The 19,254-nt window shown below is 37.2% G+C and overlaps 1 protein-coding gene across 3 annotated transcripts in view; it reads right to left on the bottom strand.

Annotated features, from left to right (window-relative positions):
• Window positions 1-19,254, bottom strand: part of ndrg3a (ndrg family member 3a) — a 36,429-nt gene that overhangs the window by 15,177 nt on the left and 1,998 nt on the right. For 2 of the 3 annotated variants that reach the window (XM_055183588.2, XM_055183590.2), the window contains exons 2-3: window positions 7,676-7,747; window positions 6,018-6,044 (exon numbers count right to left, since the gene is read on the bottom strand). In XM_055183588.2, the coding sequence (XP_055039563.2) occupies window positions 6,018-6,044; window positions 7,676-7,732 (84 nt within the window). In that variant the 5' untranslated portion in view covers window positions 7,733-7,747. Of the gene's footprint in view, window positions 1-1,514; window positions 1,809-6,017; window positions 6,045-7,675; window positions 7,748-19,254 lie in introns of those variants that run through there. The other variant, XM_055183589.2, reaches the window with a different exon arrangement.

The raw sequence follows: 19,254 nt of genomic DNA, 5'->3' as shown, positions 1-19,254 counted from the left end.
ATCAGAAGACTGAAGGTTTTCTTACTGACGCCTGCTTTTAGTGAGAAATCCTGTTTGAGCAAATGTTGAGTGTCTGTCTTAAAATAATAGGTTTAATTGGAACAAGTTAGGATGTTTTCAGCTCTCTGGGACATGAACAATCAAGGCCAGAGAGTAGGAGAGATTGAAATGTAACATTTAAAAAAGTCTTGCCTGACAGGCACACACACACACACACACACACACACACACACACACACACACACAAAGTGAATGTGGGTCTAGAAAGACTGTGGGAGTCATGAAAGAGGTGTTGAATAGAAATGAGGCACAGAAGAGGCGAAAGCGATAAACACTAGTGGGTCATGTTTAGGACAAGGCAAATTTTGCAGACCTTTAATTTGCTATTACTGTATTACGGTTTTATGAAAGAATAGATTTGCGGTAAAGTGTGTTAAGCAAAGCATAATTTAATAATTGGTACTAATAATTACCAAAATTTTAACAGTAAAATAAACATGGGACAGGGGATCTATACCTAAAGCTTATATTTTCTGCACATATTGATTCTGCATAGACCTGATTATGTACAAACTTATCTCAAGATCTAAAAATCAAACGCTACCCCTCTACAAAATGTTTGTGGCTTTTGGGATGGACCCCAAACACAATGTTTTAACCTGCACACAAGGCTGTAATAACCATATACACAGATAGAGATTTGTATTGACATTACTGGATATCCTATAAGGGTTTTTAATGGAAAGATCACATTAGCTCCCCCAATCCGTTTTATATGGTCACATCCTTGTACACAAACACCCCAAAACAAAACCACAAAAGCAGCAAGACATCTCTTAGGAAACGGAGGCTGAGCCAAGGTGAATGAATATGGTCCATGCCCTCCCCACCCCTGCTCTTTCAGCTAATAGCATCAATCACAGCAGTGCACAAGCAATGGGGGCCATTACACAGCACAAACTTGATCATTATAATACACACAAATACACTCCATCTACATGCATTCATAGTACATTCTCCATACCACACCCTGTCACTAAAGCTTCATAAAAAAGTGACTTTAATTGGCTACATATGTCCTTGCTTTGCTTGACCTACAGTACCAGCCTGCCTGACGGCCACCGGGGGTGGGTGCCATTTTTAAATACAGACATATATAGATTTTTCTATTTATTTATGTATTAGTAGTGCATTGTATTTAATTGTTATGTGCATATAAACATCAGGCTTAAGCAAAGGATCTTTCATTGCCATGCTTTAACCATGCAGTCTACCATAATCTGTCCGAGGTAAACAAGCTCAACGCATGACTTGCATGACTAATGCATGTAACGATAAGCTTTCACAGAACAAAATGCATCTCCAAGAAAGTCTTGCACGTTGTCTACAAAATGTATTCACGATATTCATACGAGATGCCTTGCACACAAACAGATTAGCTTAACCATTTCCCTGCATGATGATATCAACACTATGAAAGCTGTCAGTGATAACAATCACGAGCACACACTCACCACTGCATCACCAGTGCATGCGTTGTGCTCCACATCCAGAACGGTTGACATGTTTCCACGCAAAAGACACTGACAGCTCCAGAGAGGAGAGACCGAGATCCAGGCGAGAAATACAGAGTAGCAGAACGTGGAATGGAGTAAAAGGGACAGTGGGTGCAGTAGCTAGGCAGAGATCCAAGAGGGAGGAGAGATTGTGAAGAGCAGAGGGAGAGAGAGATGAATAAAAGAGGTATGTTTTGAGAGAGAGAGCAAGAGAGAGAGAGATGGCCAAGATGCAGATAGGGTGAGAAGCAGAAAGGAGTGACTGCGGTCTGTGATGGGGAGGCTGTGGTTGCTGATGCATACGGCAGCAGTGAAAGTGGCTCGCTCTGATTGGATGAGGGAGAGTCAGGTGGGCGGGAAGTAGATGTGAAAGAGGTGTGGATCAGACAGAGAGGGTAAGAAAGGAATGATGCTTATGACAGCACTTTATTTTTTTTGGGGTGGGGTCAACAAGTTTACTGCTTTAGATTCAGACAAGGTACGAAAAAACGGCAATGCGCAGATAAGGCGAACAGAGATTTGAAATAACAAAATAATTTGATTTGATAAACAATCCGAGACATCATATGAAGCATCATATGGCTGCAATTCTTAAAAGATACTTTGAATGACTATAAATGCATACATAAAATTGTTCATTATGTAAAAACAACCAAAATGTCATTCATTTTAAGTAAATTAAAATGCATCTTTGATGTAAACAATAAATCCTCCTACTTTCAAAATACAATATTATCTTTGCATTTTAGTATTTGATCTCAGGTCCATAAACAACATTTCTGTCAGACCGGCAACATTATTGCATCGACTCGTGACCGACCGGCCAAGAACTAATGTGTAAGAAAATCAGATTTATACCCATAGTAACATTGTAGCACTCAAAGCTATTCCCTGTGACCTTGGATGTACAATGTAATCATTTATTTGAATAATCACTATTATAGTGCTCACATTAAAGACTTTATCGTCTTCTATATGTCTGTAACCCTGCAAAGAGACAGTGTGGTATTATATGAACAATCTCTCTGTAGATCTTGAGCTCTGATAAGTTATTGATCTGTCTTGCTTTCATTTATCAGAAGACAAGGTTGTATTTCATTTAATGGACTTCTGTGATGTCCCTCAGGGGCTGCCATACACAAACACAATCATAATCTGAGAAGCAAGAGTCAGGAAAGGGTGCAAGTCGTAAAACAACACAAAGGGATTAAACATTTGTGGACTGCAATGCATCAGGAGTTCGACTAAAATGCATGACACTGATTATTACCATGTAAAGCTGATGTGGCAAGTGTTGCAATACTAAAATAATAATAATTAACTACATCTGAATAGAACCATTTACCAAAATGTCCAACCAACATTACAAGCGATTTTAAAGCTAATTTATGGGAGTAATGAATGAAACCCTGCAGGGCGTGATGGGTCAATGTGACCTTCAGGCCTGAGTGTAGATCAGAGGGCAAAATGTAGACAGGCCTCCTCATGAAATGAAAAAGTAAAAAAAAAAAAACAATCGACAAATTATGAATCAAATAGAGGACAAGGAGAGAAAAGGAGACAAATTCTCTCTTTACAGAGATCAGTTAAATTTACATTTCTCAGGCACTATTTTCTGTATATTAGATAGCCACTAATAATCAAGGATAAAAATGTCATAAATGATTTTTTATCCTGAGAATCTTCTGATGTCGTCCATATGCTGAGTGTGAATTTTATCTAAAAAATTATTGTCACTTTGTGACACTACACATTGCTTATGCTGAGCCTTTGGCGCCCTCTGTAGGTGGAAGTAATCTCTGCCCGATGACTTGCAGTATTCAACTTAGAACCAGGCGTGAGGCTACACGACTTGGATTGATGGCTGGCCCACCCAGTCAGAAGAGACTGAGGCAATCACATATAAATTATAATCAAAAAAGCAAATAGCAACATGACCCTAACCCAAACGATCCAATCAGTTGATGGACAAATTCAAGTCCAGCCCTCACTTTTTTTCTCATTTCAGAAGCCGTGTTTAGTCGGATATGCATCACCATAGGGAAAATAAGACAATCGCTACTTCCATGTCATGGAAACTTTAAAGTGATGGTTGGGATCTATCTACTACATTACATGCTTTTACTAATACTACTTTCTGGGTAAAAGCTGAAGGAAAAATTATGATTCCAACACAGGGCTCACATAACATAATTCTCCACTTAAACATACATTACAACATAAGCAATATAAATAAAAAAATCTAAAATAAATCGCACAAAAACATCAGGGTTACAATAGTTTACATCAGGGTCTTGATCCTGTCAGGGTTTATTCAGCAATTATCTCTTACCCCCTAAACATATAGACCCTTTTACTGTTTGTACACAATGGTGACATGGCAACGTATGCATGCGCAGTTTGGCAACGGAAGTATGGCAAGAATCAGCAGTGAAGCAACACAGACAGAGGAAGTTTTTTATAAAAGTAGACTTTATCAACTTTTTCAACACATCTACCAGATCCGTATACTATAGTGGAGTGGATAGAAGACGTTAGCAGATGGCCAAATATAATATCCAATATCCGCCGTGTTATTTTGTCATCTTTTCTGCCTTTTTTCCCAAAATGCGACAAACGCCACTCCTCCTTTTTTACAGAACGCAATAAATCCATTCCTGAAATTACAGCGCACCCGTTATGCAGTGTAAACAAACAATGGCGGCGCGCTGAGTACACGGAGTCCTAGTTTTCCTCACCTACTTTGTACTTCATGATCAACAAACAAAACAAAATTATACTTTAATTGCATTGATAAACCTGTGATGGTTTTCTGTGACGGGAAAGAAACGTAAGCCATCAACATCTAATAATTTCGGCGAGAGGCACTCGGGTGCTTGTTCTCCCGACAGCATCAAGCTTCTCATGCTAACACATTGACCCCAGAGGATCTTATGAAAAACTTTACATTATTTTACTCAAAGTCAACGAAAATCGAGCAGGACCAAAACATGTATAACCGCAGCAATGTGTTCTTAATATAACAAAGTAAGTGTTTTGGTTAATGCGATTAATGTTTTATACATTGATTTAATAGATTTATTGCATTTTGAAATAAAAAAAACTGTCATGGATTTATTGCATTTTGTGGAAAAAAGAATTCGTTTTTATAATAAATCTTTGAAAATCAAGTTATGGATTTGAATTTTTTATGTATTTATAACCTAAAGATGCTGTGTGAAAGTTTGTAACAGAAAATAGTGATTTTCATCCTGTCACTTTCTTGGTATAGAAAACACGTTTTTACCTAAATTTGTCAAAATGGATTTATTGCGTTTTGGAACCAAACTCTTCATATATAGGTATATTAGTATATTATATCAGTGCAACCAAACGCAACAACCAGACATTATGATGCTGGGAAACCATTTTAATAAACTTTCTGAGTTGCTAACACGTTAGAACCACTGGGGAACAGCACCACTTCCTAAATGTATGCGCAGGCTATTTAATCACGGTCTATAAACAACAACAAACTATTTATGTTTTTAAAACAACTGGCAATAGATTTGACTATGATAAATGGCTGAATTGCACTGACTCTCTTCTCCACCAGAGAGCAGTCACACTCTAAACCTATTCTGTATTCTCACATACACTTATCCATTATTCTGCAGCACACATTGTGCTTAAACAGATTGGCTGGTTTGGTGTCGGCCCATCATCTCATTAATACGCAGTTTGTGCGGGTTTGTGCACGACGGCCTGCTGAGCAAGGACTACTAAAGTCACTATATAATGTAGACCAGGTCATACTGGAGTCTGGGCATGCTCACTTTACCAGCTGCAGGAGCTATTTTTAGCTCATCGGGACTACAGCACTGAAAAGGAAGATGTGATTCACCAAGGACTTTTACGTCATTGCTAGAGAGACTAAAATAAACCATTGACTGCTACAATAAGTAAGACTATCAAAATTACAGAAATATAGCAAAGGTGCAGTAACAGATTTTTAATGGAATGATTTTTTTATATTTTTAAGTTATAAATAAATTTACGTCGATGCAGATAGCAGAGAAAGAGGAGACAGAGAGTGATGTTTTCTTTTTCCAGAAAAAATTTGAAACACATGTTGGTTATATAGTTGTCGGTTTTTAAAATATATTTTTATATAATTTAAATAGATTTTACAAACTTAAAGCATTATCGCATCACACCACATATTGCATTAAATCACCAAATTTTTCATATATGATATTTTCTTGAATATACCACGTGATACTGTATAGTGATGTAGCCCTATAAGACAGTGCTGTGGAAATAACATCTTTTGATATTAAATTTAATGGTTAAACTCTCCAAAATACCTACATCACACCACCAGTCTGTTTTAGCACAGGCAAACCCCCAATGAGAATCTAAAAACAACTCATTACCATCTTCACTAATGAAATATTTGTAGAATAAATCTTGAAGTCTTACCTGACAGTCAAAGTCTTGGAAGTTTCTCTGTAGGAAAAAGAGACAAATTATTGATTATTCACCAATTTACAAACAGTACTAATGTCTGTCAAACTTAAATATTGATCAAATAAATTTTTCTTCCCCATGCTGCTCTTTATTTGGGAGCCACTAGATGGAGTGAGAGGTCGGTGAGCATTTCCAGTTGATCAAAAATTAATTTATTTCCCAAATCAAACCAGTAGGCTTTTACTTTTTCTATTAGATGTATGTTTTATGAAGAACTGTTACACTACTCCTGCAAAACTACGACAGCCCAAAGTGATGGGAAAACACCATAAATGTACTATAAACCAACTGTACTAGTCAACATTTAAAGTGGATCAATAAGTTCAAAGTTGTCCTAAAACAAGATCGGGTATTAAGGATTGGTTTTATGCAGTGGCGGCCGGTGACTTCTTTTTTCGTGGGTGCTCGATGCGAAGTTCGTCACAATATGTACATAGCCCGTCATGTGTGTGGTTCCTTATTTCAAAATATGTGTTCTGCCTGTCGAGTGTGAGTATGTGCATCACGTGTCTTGTCAAAATAAGTGCCTGCTGCAGATGCGTCTAAAGGGTTTATGATAAAAGAGACGCTCACGTTTGCCAGATACTCGCATAATCTCATGTGTAATAAGAGTTTACTTTTAAGGGAGTGTCTTGCGTGTATTTTGTGAACGTGAGCGTTCATAAACGGTTTTGACGCGTGTGCAGCAGGCAATTATTTTGACAAAACACGTGATGCACATGGTTCACATGATGCAACAAACACATATTTTGAAAACGCAAGCAACGCACGACACTTATTTTGAATTTGCGCCCTTCGGATGAGCAGTCACCAGCTGCCACTGATTTTATGTAAACTTTTATTTTGATCTACTTCAAATGTTGACTAGTTTATATTCCAGTTGTTCTGTCTGAAAGAAATACGTTTTTAATTTAAGCATTTACTTATCCCCACAAGCCCAATAAAGCACCTTATTCTTTAACATTGCCTTTGAATCTACATTTATGGGTACATTTCAGTGCTTTTTGTATGGGTTCTGTTTGGTTTAAACTGAGGAACTCCAGTATAGCAGTGATATAAATTTCCTGTGCCTACATCAGAGGCTGGAGAAGAAAATAATGATTATGCTACAGCAGACAGAAATAGCTTTCTTGTGAAGTGTTTTTTCTTCTCAACCTATTTCGCCTGCCTGTTTTCCCTCTTCCATTTCCTTCGTTCCCATTTTTCTCTTCATTTTTCATCCTATTCCACTAATATTCCACCATCTCATCCATTTCCTTTCCAATTTCAACCTGCATTTGTTCTCTCTTGCATGAATGGTTCAGATGAAGTGAAGACGGTGGCAGAGAGGTGGCTTGATTCATATACAGTGAATCACAGAGATCTCTTACGTGGGGTGTAAGAGGATTTTCATGAGTGCATGACCATCACTGTGCATTATGTGTTAAATAAGTAATAAGCTCGGTTTATAGACTTTGTATACTTTATAAACCCACTCCATTTATTTATGTATACATGCAAAAACAGAAGTTACCGTATATTGTGTGCTTGTATGGCTCAAATGTGTATGCAAATAATACACAAAGTACTGTACGTGTTTGTGTCTGAGCAAGACAGTATTTTTATCTCACCTTGTAGGTCAGCAGAGGCTTGATCTCAGTCAGCTGAACGTCTTGTAGCTCATCCATCACTGTGTCTGTTTACTGTAAAGAGAAAAACACATGCATGAAACACCAATACTTTTTCATAGAGACATCACATAAGTTAATATAGAGCCTTTTTTATTATGCTATTAGGAAAATACTAGTTTAAGCTTTATTATAATACAGTGATAATAATTATGTATGCAAATATAAGCATACGTACGTATAGTTATTTCCTGTGTTTGGCAGAATTAAAGAAACTCATACAGGTTTAGAACCACATAAGGATGAGGTGACAATTTTGAATTTTGGGTGAACTATCCCTTTAAAGGGGACATTGCATAAGACTTTTTGAAGATGTAAAATAAAGCTTCGGTGTCCCCAGAGTAGGTATGTGAAGTTTTAGCTCAAAATACCCCATAGATAATTTATTATAGCATATTAAAATTGCCACTTTGTAGGTGTGAGCAAAAATGTGTCATTTTGGGTGTGTCCCTTTTAATGGCAAATGAGCTGATTTCTGCACTAAATGGCAGTGCTGTGGTTGGATAGTGCAGATTAAGGGGTGGGACTTTCAACTTCTGACATCACAGGGAGACACATTTCAGTGACTTATTTTTTCACATGCTTGTAGAGAATGGTCTACCAAAACTAAGTTACTGGGTTGATCTTATTAACATTTTCTAGGTTGATAGAAGCACTGTGGACCCAATTATAGCCCTTAAACATGGAAAACGATGTGTCTACTTTAAGAGGTTGACTCTGCCGATTAATTATAATGAAACAAACCTAGTGAAAAAATCTATTTTCCTACTTTGAAACAACTACTTTGTCTTTGATGTTGTGGGCTAAAAGGTGTCTCATTTATTTTTAAACATGAATAAAGTGTCCTTCATTTTTAAATAACCAGCCAAGCTGATATTAAACAATGCCGCATAACAGTCTTCAGTTGCAAATTCTCTGTAAATAGTAATAAAACCAAAATGCTTTAGGCAATGTCGACACTAAAATCTTTTTTTCAGTTGCCTTGGGAACAGGGCAGTTATAATAAAAGTCTTTATCTAATATCTAAATGTTGCACGATTCTGGCCCGTTCCACTTGATTAACATTCTGAAGAATGTTCCAAATTAGTTTAGTGGATCAGAAAGTCACCTTTGGGAAACCCTGTATTTATACATGGGCATGCAAAAATCTCCTCGCTTGAGTCTTTTTTATTGGAGTCTCCATTTGCCCAGAATGCAAATGAGAGACTATAAAAATTAAATCCTGGCTTATAGTTTCCTCAGTGTCTACACAAGGTTAGACAGACAGGAAATACTTGTGTTTCAAATTTTACTGGTTGCTTTACAAAGTCACCAAAATAACCAAACTGATGCAATGACAGTTTGACATTTGTAAGAGGGGTCTATAGAGATCTGCTGACCCCATGTTTGGTGGAATAAAATGCTGATGAGGCTTAAACCTCTTCCGCTGGTCTTATCTGTATGCTGCCACAGCCATTCAACCCTCATGACCTTGGGGCGGCCCAAATGTGACTGGTTACTTTGATTGTAACAAGACCAGCATTATGACAACCACTTTTGACTTGTAATAAAAAATCATTATTTTTCTTTCATGATTTTTTAATAACGAATCGTGTTATAACGTAATAACAATAATACTTTTACAGAAATTGCACTTACAAGATCAATGTCTGAAGAAATATTACAGAGCTGTGAACTAGAATTAGTAAAAATGTACATTAACTGCTATTGAACAGATTATTAAAGGTGCAGTGTGTAAATTTTTGTGGCATCTAGTGGTGAGGTTGCGCATTGCAACCAACAGCTAATTCCACTGCTCACTCCTCGCTTTTGAAACGCATAGAGAAGCTACGTTAGCCACCACCGCACAAACATGTCATCGTCGGAGACAACTTAGTAAAAAAAGTTAATCCGTTAAGGGCTTCTGTAGAAACATGTAAGGGGACCCTTGTTGTATGTAGATAAAACATCTCATTCTAAGGTAATAAAAACATAACGGTTCATTATGAAAGGTCTTTATTATACACCCCTGATCATATAGTTTTGTATATTATTTTGCATTTCTGTCAAGAGATCCTTCTAAAAATTACACACTGCACCTTTAAATTCCCTTTTTAAGCTTCCTGTTTCAAAGTTTTTCAAGTTTCTGACCAAAGCCTTATAATTGTAACATTTTCTTGTAGGCTTGTTTTATTTTGCTGTTGATATAAGTAAAAAACAAAAAGAACATATGAACAGATGAAAGGGATAGTTCACCTAAAACATGAAAATTCTCTCATTATTTATTTACTCTTGTGTTGTTACAAATCTGTATAAATTTCTTTTTTTCTGATAAACACGAAGGAAGATATTTTGAGAAATGTTTGTAACCATTAATGAGCCCCATTCACTTACATAGTATTTTTCCTACTATTAAAAGTAAATGGGGCTCATGGTCAGTTTGGTTACAAACATTCCTTAAAATATCTTCCTTTGCGTTTATAAAAAAGAAAGAAAGTAAGAAATGTATACAGGTTTGTAACAATATGAGTGCAAGTAAATAATGAGAGAATTTTCATTTTTGGGTGAACTATCCCTTTAAAAGCTCATCCACAATCTTAGTAGAAATAATATTTAGACTTCGAGTGACGCCCAAAAGAGAAAACAACTGTTCAGGATGTTGTACAGATGTGTTACTGCCCACCACTCCCACTTACTGTCAAATAATCTGGGCCGAGTGCAAAGGCCAAACTGCAATCCTGACGTCTATGTAATCTCAACACAGAGCTGAAGGGGTCAGGTTAAAATTATCAAGCAGATTCACTTAAACACGCTACTCTGTCAAAATAAATCGCAAGGTTTGATATTTGCATAATCAGATTTGCTTCACTAGCCCGAGTTTACTTCCTAACCAAACTACCGATTGCAGTCAATGTCATGCTCATTCTCCATCCACTCCAGTAGTGCATTCAGTGGAGTGTGAAACTGTTGCCATAGAGACAAAAAGAGCCTATCATGTTTATTTTCAGTGATGGTTCCCAAAGGGACAGAGTAATGAAGACTGAAACATTACCACATTTCCATTCGATTCTTCACACCAGGTCTTTGACTATAGATGTAAAATCTATTAATATTCCACAGAAGCAAATCCTAATCCAACGTCTTCCCATGGGTATTGCATAACAATGCTTTCTGAAAAGATGACTCATGTAAAATGTTTCTTCCTCGTTTTTTGCGAAACGTTCATCTACACAGCTACAAAAACTTTAAAAGAAACCCGTTTAAAATGATACAGCTGGAAACATATTCACTGTCTTGTAATGCTCTGTGTATCAATGTCAATGTAAAGTTTAGGGAGCTCCTCAGCAGACACGTAAATAGACAACCTTGCTCTTATGGGGACTCCCCCTTCATATCAGATTAAAAAAAACACTTTATTAATATTACTGAAGTACTATTCGCAATCAATTTTGTTGCCGTAGCATTCCTGAAAAATAAGTAAAAAAATTTACATAGTTTTACACACGGATGGCCGACCACATTAACAGTACTCACAACTCAGGCGCTCACAAATGCAATAAAGAGGAGCATGCTTGCATATATTGAAATAATGCAAGAAGAAGATGCATGCTTGCGACAAACACTGAATGATTGATGAAATCACAAACTACGCCCACTATTCTCCTCACCTCTCCTTTTCACCTTGAAGATACACTCACCTAAAGGATTATTAGGAACACCATACTAATACTGTGTTTGACCCCCTTTCGCCTTCAGAACTGCATTAATTATACATGGCATTGATTCAACAAGATGCTGAAAGCATTCTTTAGAAATGTTGGCCCATATTGATAGGATAGCATCTTGTAGTTGATGGAGATTTGTGGGATGCACATCCAAGTCACAAAGCTCCCGTTCCACCACATCCCAAAGTTGCTTTATTGGGTTGAGATCTGGTGACTGTGGGGGCCATTTTAGTACAGTGAACTCATTGTCATGTTCAAGAAACCAATTTGAAATGATTCGAGCTTTGTGACATGATGCATTATCCTGCTGAAAGTAGCCATCAGAGGATGGGTACATGGTTGTAAAGGGGTGGACATGGTCAGAAACAATGCTCAGGTAGGCCGTGGCATTTAAACGATGCCCAATTGGCACTAAGGGGCCTTAAGTGTACCAAAAAAAAAATTTCCCTTTTCACACCATTCTTTGTAAACCCTAGAAATGGTTGTGCAAATCCCAGTAACTGAGCAGATAATGAAATATTCAAACGCGTCTAGCACCAACAACCATGCCACGCTCAAAATTGCTTAAATCACCTTTCTTTCCCATACTGACATTCAAAGTGTTTCTCAATGTCAAGGATACTTCAGTCCAAAACACTGATTATTCCTCTCGACCTAACCCCAGAGACAACTGGTAGTAAGGGAATTACAGGGAAAATATCTTTCATTTTGTGGTTTTTCCCTCATTAAAAAGAGTAAGAGTAAAAAAGCTATAGAATCCGGCTTACAGCATCCTTATTTGCATGCGGAAAAGCATTTTCTTCAAGACAATGAAACTAAACCTTAATCCACCATAAATGAAAACACAAATAAGTCTGTGGTCCTCATTCCTGCTTTTGGGGTTTATTAGTGGATTAAAGCTTCATTTTTAAGTTGACCATGACTACAAATGCTTTGTAAAAGCAACCTTGAACCAACCAATGGCATCAATGGTTTATATGACACACCATCATGTGCTGTAAATCATTGACTCTACAACCTTTTTAATGCAGAAGGTCATTCTTACTAGCCCGACATGCAGCACAGACCACTTACATGCATGCTCATGCATTGAATATAAACCAGGCCAACCACTTCCTCTCAGTCCCCACCCACTTACATCATGGGGAAAATGGGAGCTATATGGAAAACTGTGGGACTGTATGACTTCGGTGTCTATGAATGTAATCAAAACCAAACCCAATTGCAGTGGTTATTTAATCCTAAAACGCATTCAGTGCAAAGACAACCAATCAGAATAGAGCTGAACAGACTGATGAGCTGCAATATGAATCAGAGGGTCATAAAACGGATTGTTGGTGATGCATTCGACTGTAAGACTACTCCCTCTATCACAGAATAAATTTAGGGAAACCCCTTGATTCGTGATGGGTGATGTGCACATCTTAATAGTAAAGCACTTGTGGTAGCAGAGAGCACAGCCAATACACTAAAGCTAGGCTGTCTGCCAAATAAGGATTTCCATTTATCTTTTCATGCACTAAGGGTATAGGGACGCCCTGTGTGACGCAAACTGCCACTGCATCATAGTGCTACATCCATCACACTCAGTCTTTGCCTTACACATAAAGCCATTTCAAACATTAGCTCACAAACACAAGAGCACATAAGGATTTTTGTTATGGCTGACTTTTTACTGGAAGCATTCTCACAAATCTCCTTTTCATTCTCTCATGCTCACACCATTCATAATTATATTTAATTTGTTTTATAAATCAGACTATGGCAGGGCAGAAACCTTGAATGCATTCGGTGAAGTGCATAACTCCTGAAGGGTCACATTATTTAGCATTATAAGATCAGAAAGCCATTCGCTGTATTGATTCAGGACTTATTTTTGATGACATCATCACTAAAAGCATTACCATGGCTTCCATCTACAAACGCAATTCAAAAAATGAAATTTTAAAATGCTAAAAAGTCACACATCTGGATGTATGCCCGGTTATAACACCGGTCTACATCAACTGATGAATTACAGCTGCTTTGATCAATAAAACTGTACACGAATGTGAGTAAAATTCAGTTTACTGCCAGCTTTCTATGGGCAGTAATAGCGTAATGTTAATTGCACTTGTGAACAAGGCAAAAATGACAGCAAGGCTAATTTACATAGCATGCCATAAAAAAATACTGTCTTTGATGACTAAAAGACTGCGCTTTTTCAGCAACTTTAGCATCTGGGTAAAGTGGACTGTGGGTGTTCGGCAAATAAGATGCGGGATCTTGTTTATTAGACGACATCGTTTGTGACATTAAAAGCTATTTAGATGCAATCCTATCACAGAATGCATCTGTTTCTGCAGATGGTGTACTTTGGTGTTTATATTATGCTTGGCATGATATTCGGAGAAGCTTTAAAGAGCATACAAATAAATTATTGGTAACGCTTCTGGAAGTACTAAAAGCACAAGGATTTAAGCCCTCAAAAAAGCAGACAGTTCTTTAGTTTGGTGTATCTTCCATAGGTCACATACATTTTTTAAATGCATGAAAACTGCACAAAAAGTTTACTTACAAACTAGAGAGTATGTAAGTAAGGAATAATTGATAATGGCATGTTGAATTATTCGAAAATAATGCAAACCCAAGTAGGGGTGTAACGATTAACCGTGTAAATGCGTGTTTTCTCAATAAATTAATTTTAATAAATTACGGTGAAATCCCAGCACATCCCAAAGCCAGGGGGCGCTCTCGTGCAGAAAATTCCTTTGTGCCACAGAATAAGTAGTATTACAAACGCCATCCAGGAAATGTCTACAGGAATATTTATATCGCTGTTCTTCAAATAGTTTCAGGTATTTTCATGATAATAACGAATATTTTGAATGATTTTGTTTAACGAGTGTTGCTTTTTTAAATGCACGTTATAAACGACTCATAATGATTTTAGATTGATAAGGACTACCTACTGACCAAATGCCGTAGTACACGCACAAGCTGTGCATGAATCACATAATCACAGCCTGCGATTCAGAATCGATTTCAGACAGGCATTTTTAATGGGACACACGATTAATCGTTACATCCCTACACCGAAGTAGTGAACTAGAATTAGAAAAATTCTCAATATGCCCTCAAGATGGCAGCGTTTATCGGTTAACCCGATTTTACAAAACCGATACCCGATAATGGGAAAATGCATAAATATCGCGAAACAGATATATCTGTATATCTCTACATCGAGGTGGGGTTACACCACGGGTGTGCATTATTTTGGAATAAATCAATGGATCGGAGTCAATTATTCTACTTATACCATGGTTACCACAGCATGAAGCAAACAAGACATGTTTTATGTAAAAAAAATAAAAAAATAAAGGGCTTTATTTAAGAATACAATTTATTATTTTCAATGTATTTCTTTCGCAACCACAAATATATTTTTGTTTTATTTGTTGAAATTAAATAAATCTGTTATTTTAGTCAAACTTGCCAATATGGAACTGTAGAGCGGTCGACAGACCTGGAACTAATTCATATTTGTGCGTTTCCTGAAAAATAAAGCACACCCGTAGAACATTTTTCAACCAATGAGAATGAAGCATTTAACATCCCTGTAGTTTAAGGAATAATTGACGACAGGTCGCTGAATTATATGGAAATAATGCACACTCAAGGTGAAAATGCGGCACGACAGTGTTAGGACCGGAGTTAATTATTCCGCTTATACCACGGTAACCACAGACATTGCTCTGGTGGTTATTTTGAAACAATTGACACGTCAGGTGTGCGTTTATTGAAAAATAATGCATACCCATGGAACATTTCTCATCAAATCAGAATAAAGCTTTCAACAGCCACTGTGGTATAAAAATAGATAATCAATGATCTACAAGCAGTTTGCTCACAAGAGCGCCAGATCACCCAGTCACAATGGATGCAGAGCACCTAGGATTAGATGGTGTTAACAAACTAACCTGCTTTGATAAATGACAGAAATAAATTACCAGTGTCCAGACAAGATGTGAACAAGTTAAATGACTTCCTCCTACATCTCGCAGACCCGTAAATACAATCCAAACGTGACACATGGAGCCGACGCCCAGTGGAAGAGAACCTGCATACGCACACACACTGAGTCTAAAGGGAAATCCCACATGGCTGAAAGAACTGGCCTGACTTTCTGTACAAGCTTTCTTACACCTTAACACTTGCCTAAATCTATAATGTATGGAAATGACACCCACACTGGTGCAAGCCAGTTGAGCACATTAAAGTCTTCACTTTGTGCTCAGGGGCATTATCATGCGCTTAAAGGAGAAAATCTCTTTATAAACAATTTGGAAGCATGCAATTCTCCAAAATTGGAATTTTGGTAGAGCATGGCATTAGCAGCGCAAAAGGTCATGGGTTTAAACCCAGGGAACACACATACTGATAAAAATGCATACCTTGTAATGCACTGTAAGTTGCTTTGGATAAAAGCATCTGCCAAATCTATAACTGTAAAAATGTAATTAAAGAATATTACTCTATGCCGTAGTACTGAGAATTGCCAACTAATGAAAATACAAATGTTGGGTTGTTTTATCCATGGTATAGACAAACCCAGATGCTGGATTAAATTAAAACACAAATGTCCATATTTGAATCATTGGGTGAAACAACCCAGCATTTTGGGTTGAAAAAACCCTGCATAGGTTCATTTAAAGGTACAATTTGTAAGATATTTGCAATAAAATGTCCAAAAACCACTAGGCCAGTGTTATATATTTTGTCCAGCTGATTACTATCAATATCTGTAATGTTTTCAACTACTTGTAAATCGTGAGAAAATTTCCCTTCAAAACATTGACACGGGGCATTGCAGTCTCCTGTCAATGAGGTTAATATCCATGTGACCCTTTGTCACCGCCTTTACTGACGTAACCCACATGAGAACACTGGTCGAGCTCGAAAAAATTAAATGGCGGACAAGGAAGCGGCTGGAGCATAAATTTAGTGAAAATAAACATATATTTTCACTTTTTAAGCATTTTAATTTCATTTCTAGCGAGAAATTAGTATTGTAGTTTTCAAATATGTGATTAGTTATCACAAAGGCGCGCTCTCTGTTTATATTTCAAACACGCTGCCTTTGAAGTGCGTCGGAAAGCCTTTCTCTGAGCGGCCTTCAGGCCTCCGAGTCCGAAGTCATGTCCTCATGAGGCAGCGAGGCCACAAATCCTCACAGTCCTCACTGCCTTGAGTTTTCGGACGCAGCCAGTGTTGTGGACAAATGCGGAACTATGCGCTTGCTTATGGACTTATGGATATCTCTGTACCGTCTGCCGCTGGTTGTGTCAGCTCCTGTAAGCGTACGGGCCAACCAAACGACCCAAGAAGAGTGTGGAACAAAACGAGGGAGGATCAATTTGGTGTTGCATTATTTGGATAGAGAGAGCTTCACGACAACATTTAACTAGACCGAGATTCTGATCCTGCTTGTGTTTTACGCGATGGGTGAGTTGTTTTGATTCGTAACCCTTCAAAAAACGTATGCTATTATATTGATGACAACATTAGTGTAATCAGCGCGTCTTCCCGCGGAGGATATGCACATCAAAAGGTATTGTACAGCAATATAAATGGTCATTTTAAGACACTTCACAATAAGATTTGTACTGTCAATACATTATGTGAAAAATCATTGTAGATTGTAAGTTGAAAACTTAATTCTGAGCTGTGTTTACCATCGAATTTGGACTAATACTGTAATATCAATAAGACTTACAATTTCGTTTTGAACATCACATATAAACTTACATAATGAAATAAACGATGTCATCAAACGCAACATTTATTAGACTTGATTACCTTATCCGTCAACGTGATTTCTCGTTCTCGTCTGATATGGCAAAAGTTAAAGACTACAAATCCCATAATTCCACGCTGCTTCAGAGCGTCAGTAAACAACATCATTGTTTTTGTTTGATCTGGCGCCATCTTTCGGCGCATTTTACAAATTGTATCTTTAAATCCAACAGTTGGATACGTCCATAACAATCGGTTTAAACAACCCAGTATTTTTGAGTGTAAAATGAATACAAGGGGTGTCCATACTTTTGACCTTGACCTAATATCCATCAATATGAAGTACTATTCACAATCCATTTTGTGTGGCAGTAGCATTCCTGAAAAATTATCCGATTGGCTGGTTTATATTGTAAATATGCTGTTTAACACTTGAAGTACTTAGAAGAGTCAAGTGTCAACATGTGACAGCTATTAAGAGAGGTTTTGATGGACAGCATTGATTAGCTAATAAGTGGATTGGGAACAGCATCTATCAATTAAGCCTCGGGTCGCTATACCAACAATGCACATCTCAATTTAAGTGTCTAAATGCATCATACACATTTGAACTCTGTCTGCCAGTTATTTATACCACAGACATAATAATACAAAGCTAAAGACCATCATCTGTATAATTCAGGCATATGCGAGACGTTTTGGAAGTAGAACTTATGCTAACAATAGGATTGTGATATGTTTTTGTCCTAAGTGAACCAGTGCAAACTGCATATAAAACCCTCATAAGCACTCAACAATAGGATATGTGATTTGAAAAATGAGAGTCAGTATTGTGATCTGAGAAAGTGGTAGATCAGTGTGAAATCTGATGATTATTTTGATGGAATTGCTTGAGACATCTCAGCAGGCCTGTCTGATACTGAGCCATCAAGCTGAACCACAGCTGTCCAAGTGAAAATAAAAGAGAAGTTTGGGGGGGGGGTAACAAAAACACAGCACAAAACCAAAGACACATGTTTGGGACTTCAAGTGGTTTGACAAGGTGGCATTGATAAAATGTGCTTTTTTTATATTCCAGCAGATACTACTGGGTGTGGACCAGTTGTGTAAATTGCGTTAATAGTATGCTTTTTAGTTAAAGTTATATTATAAATTGAGCATATTACTACACAATCCAAAGCCATAGAAGTTCAGCATTAATAAAGCACCACGAAGCTCTGCTATAGGTGTAGACTGATTAATGATTCCCACGTCTGAAAATACAAAACAAGCCCTTGTGGTGACAACAGAATCCACAAATTAAGGTCACAGGGAACTCATAAATAATCTCTTCCGATGGTTATGCTAACACCTTTGCAAAAAATAGTTTTTAGGGCATCTCGCTATAATAAAGGTAAAAGCATGAAGAAAGAGCTGTGCAAAAGAAAAAATACCCTTAAGTAGGGCTGTCACAATGATTAAATAATCATCTCATCACGATTGTTGGATCTCATCGCGATGATTTCAGATCACCACAATGATTGCACATCTCTCAAAAAAACACAAGGGGAGCTGCAGCGCCTGTATAAATGAGACTGTATCAGATGGCGCTCCTTAACTGACAGTGTAACGCAATACATATGTAATCTACTCGCGTAAATCGTTGAACTCGCGTCTGGTGTGAACCCACAGTTAGACTGCATTTAAATAAACACTTTGCAAACACATCAGTGTGTCAAATTTTCAATTTGCCGTTTACCATTACAATATGCAAACAAGCAGCTTTGTGTGCTGTTATTGTTTTTTAAATAAACAATTAGGTCTTTAAGATCTTGAATTAAATGTCTGCCTGTCTAACCTAACAAAATCTTATTTAATTGGAAGTGTACAGCTACAGTATAGTTAAGGCAAAACAGTACCATTGTTTTATTATAGTTTTTCATACATGGGACCATAGCAATACCATTATCAATGGTAATACAATGATACATTTTGGAAAGGTTTTAGAGAGTTTTGTTAATAAAGGGTCTTACATTAAACAAATATAGATTAGAAAAATCTAAT

The sequence above is a fragment of the Misgurnus anguillicaudatus genome, chromosome 14 (assembly GCF_027580225.2).
Source record: "Misgurnus anguillicaudatus chromosome 14, ASM2758022v2, whole genome shotgun sequence".
NCBI classification, from domain to species: domain Eukaryota; kingdom Metazoa; phylum Chordata; class Actinopteri; order Cypriniformes; family Cobitidae; genus Misgurnus; species Misgurnus anguillicaudatus.
The sequence above is the reverse complement of the archived record's forward strand: the minus strand, read 5'-3'. Positions and strand labels throughout refer to the sequence as shown.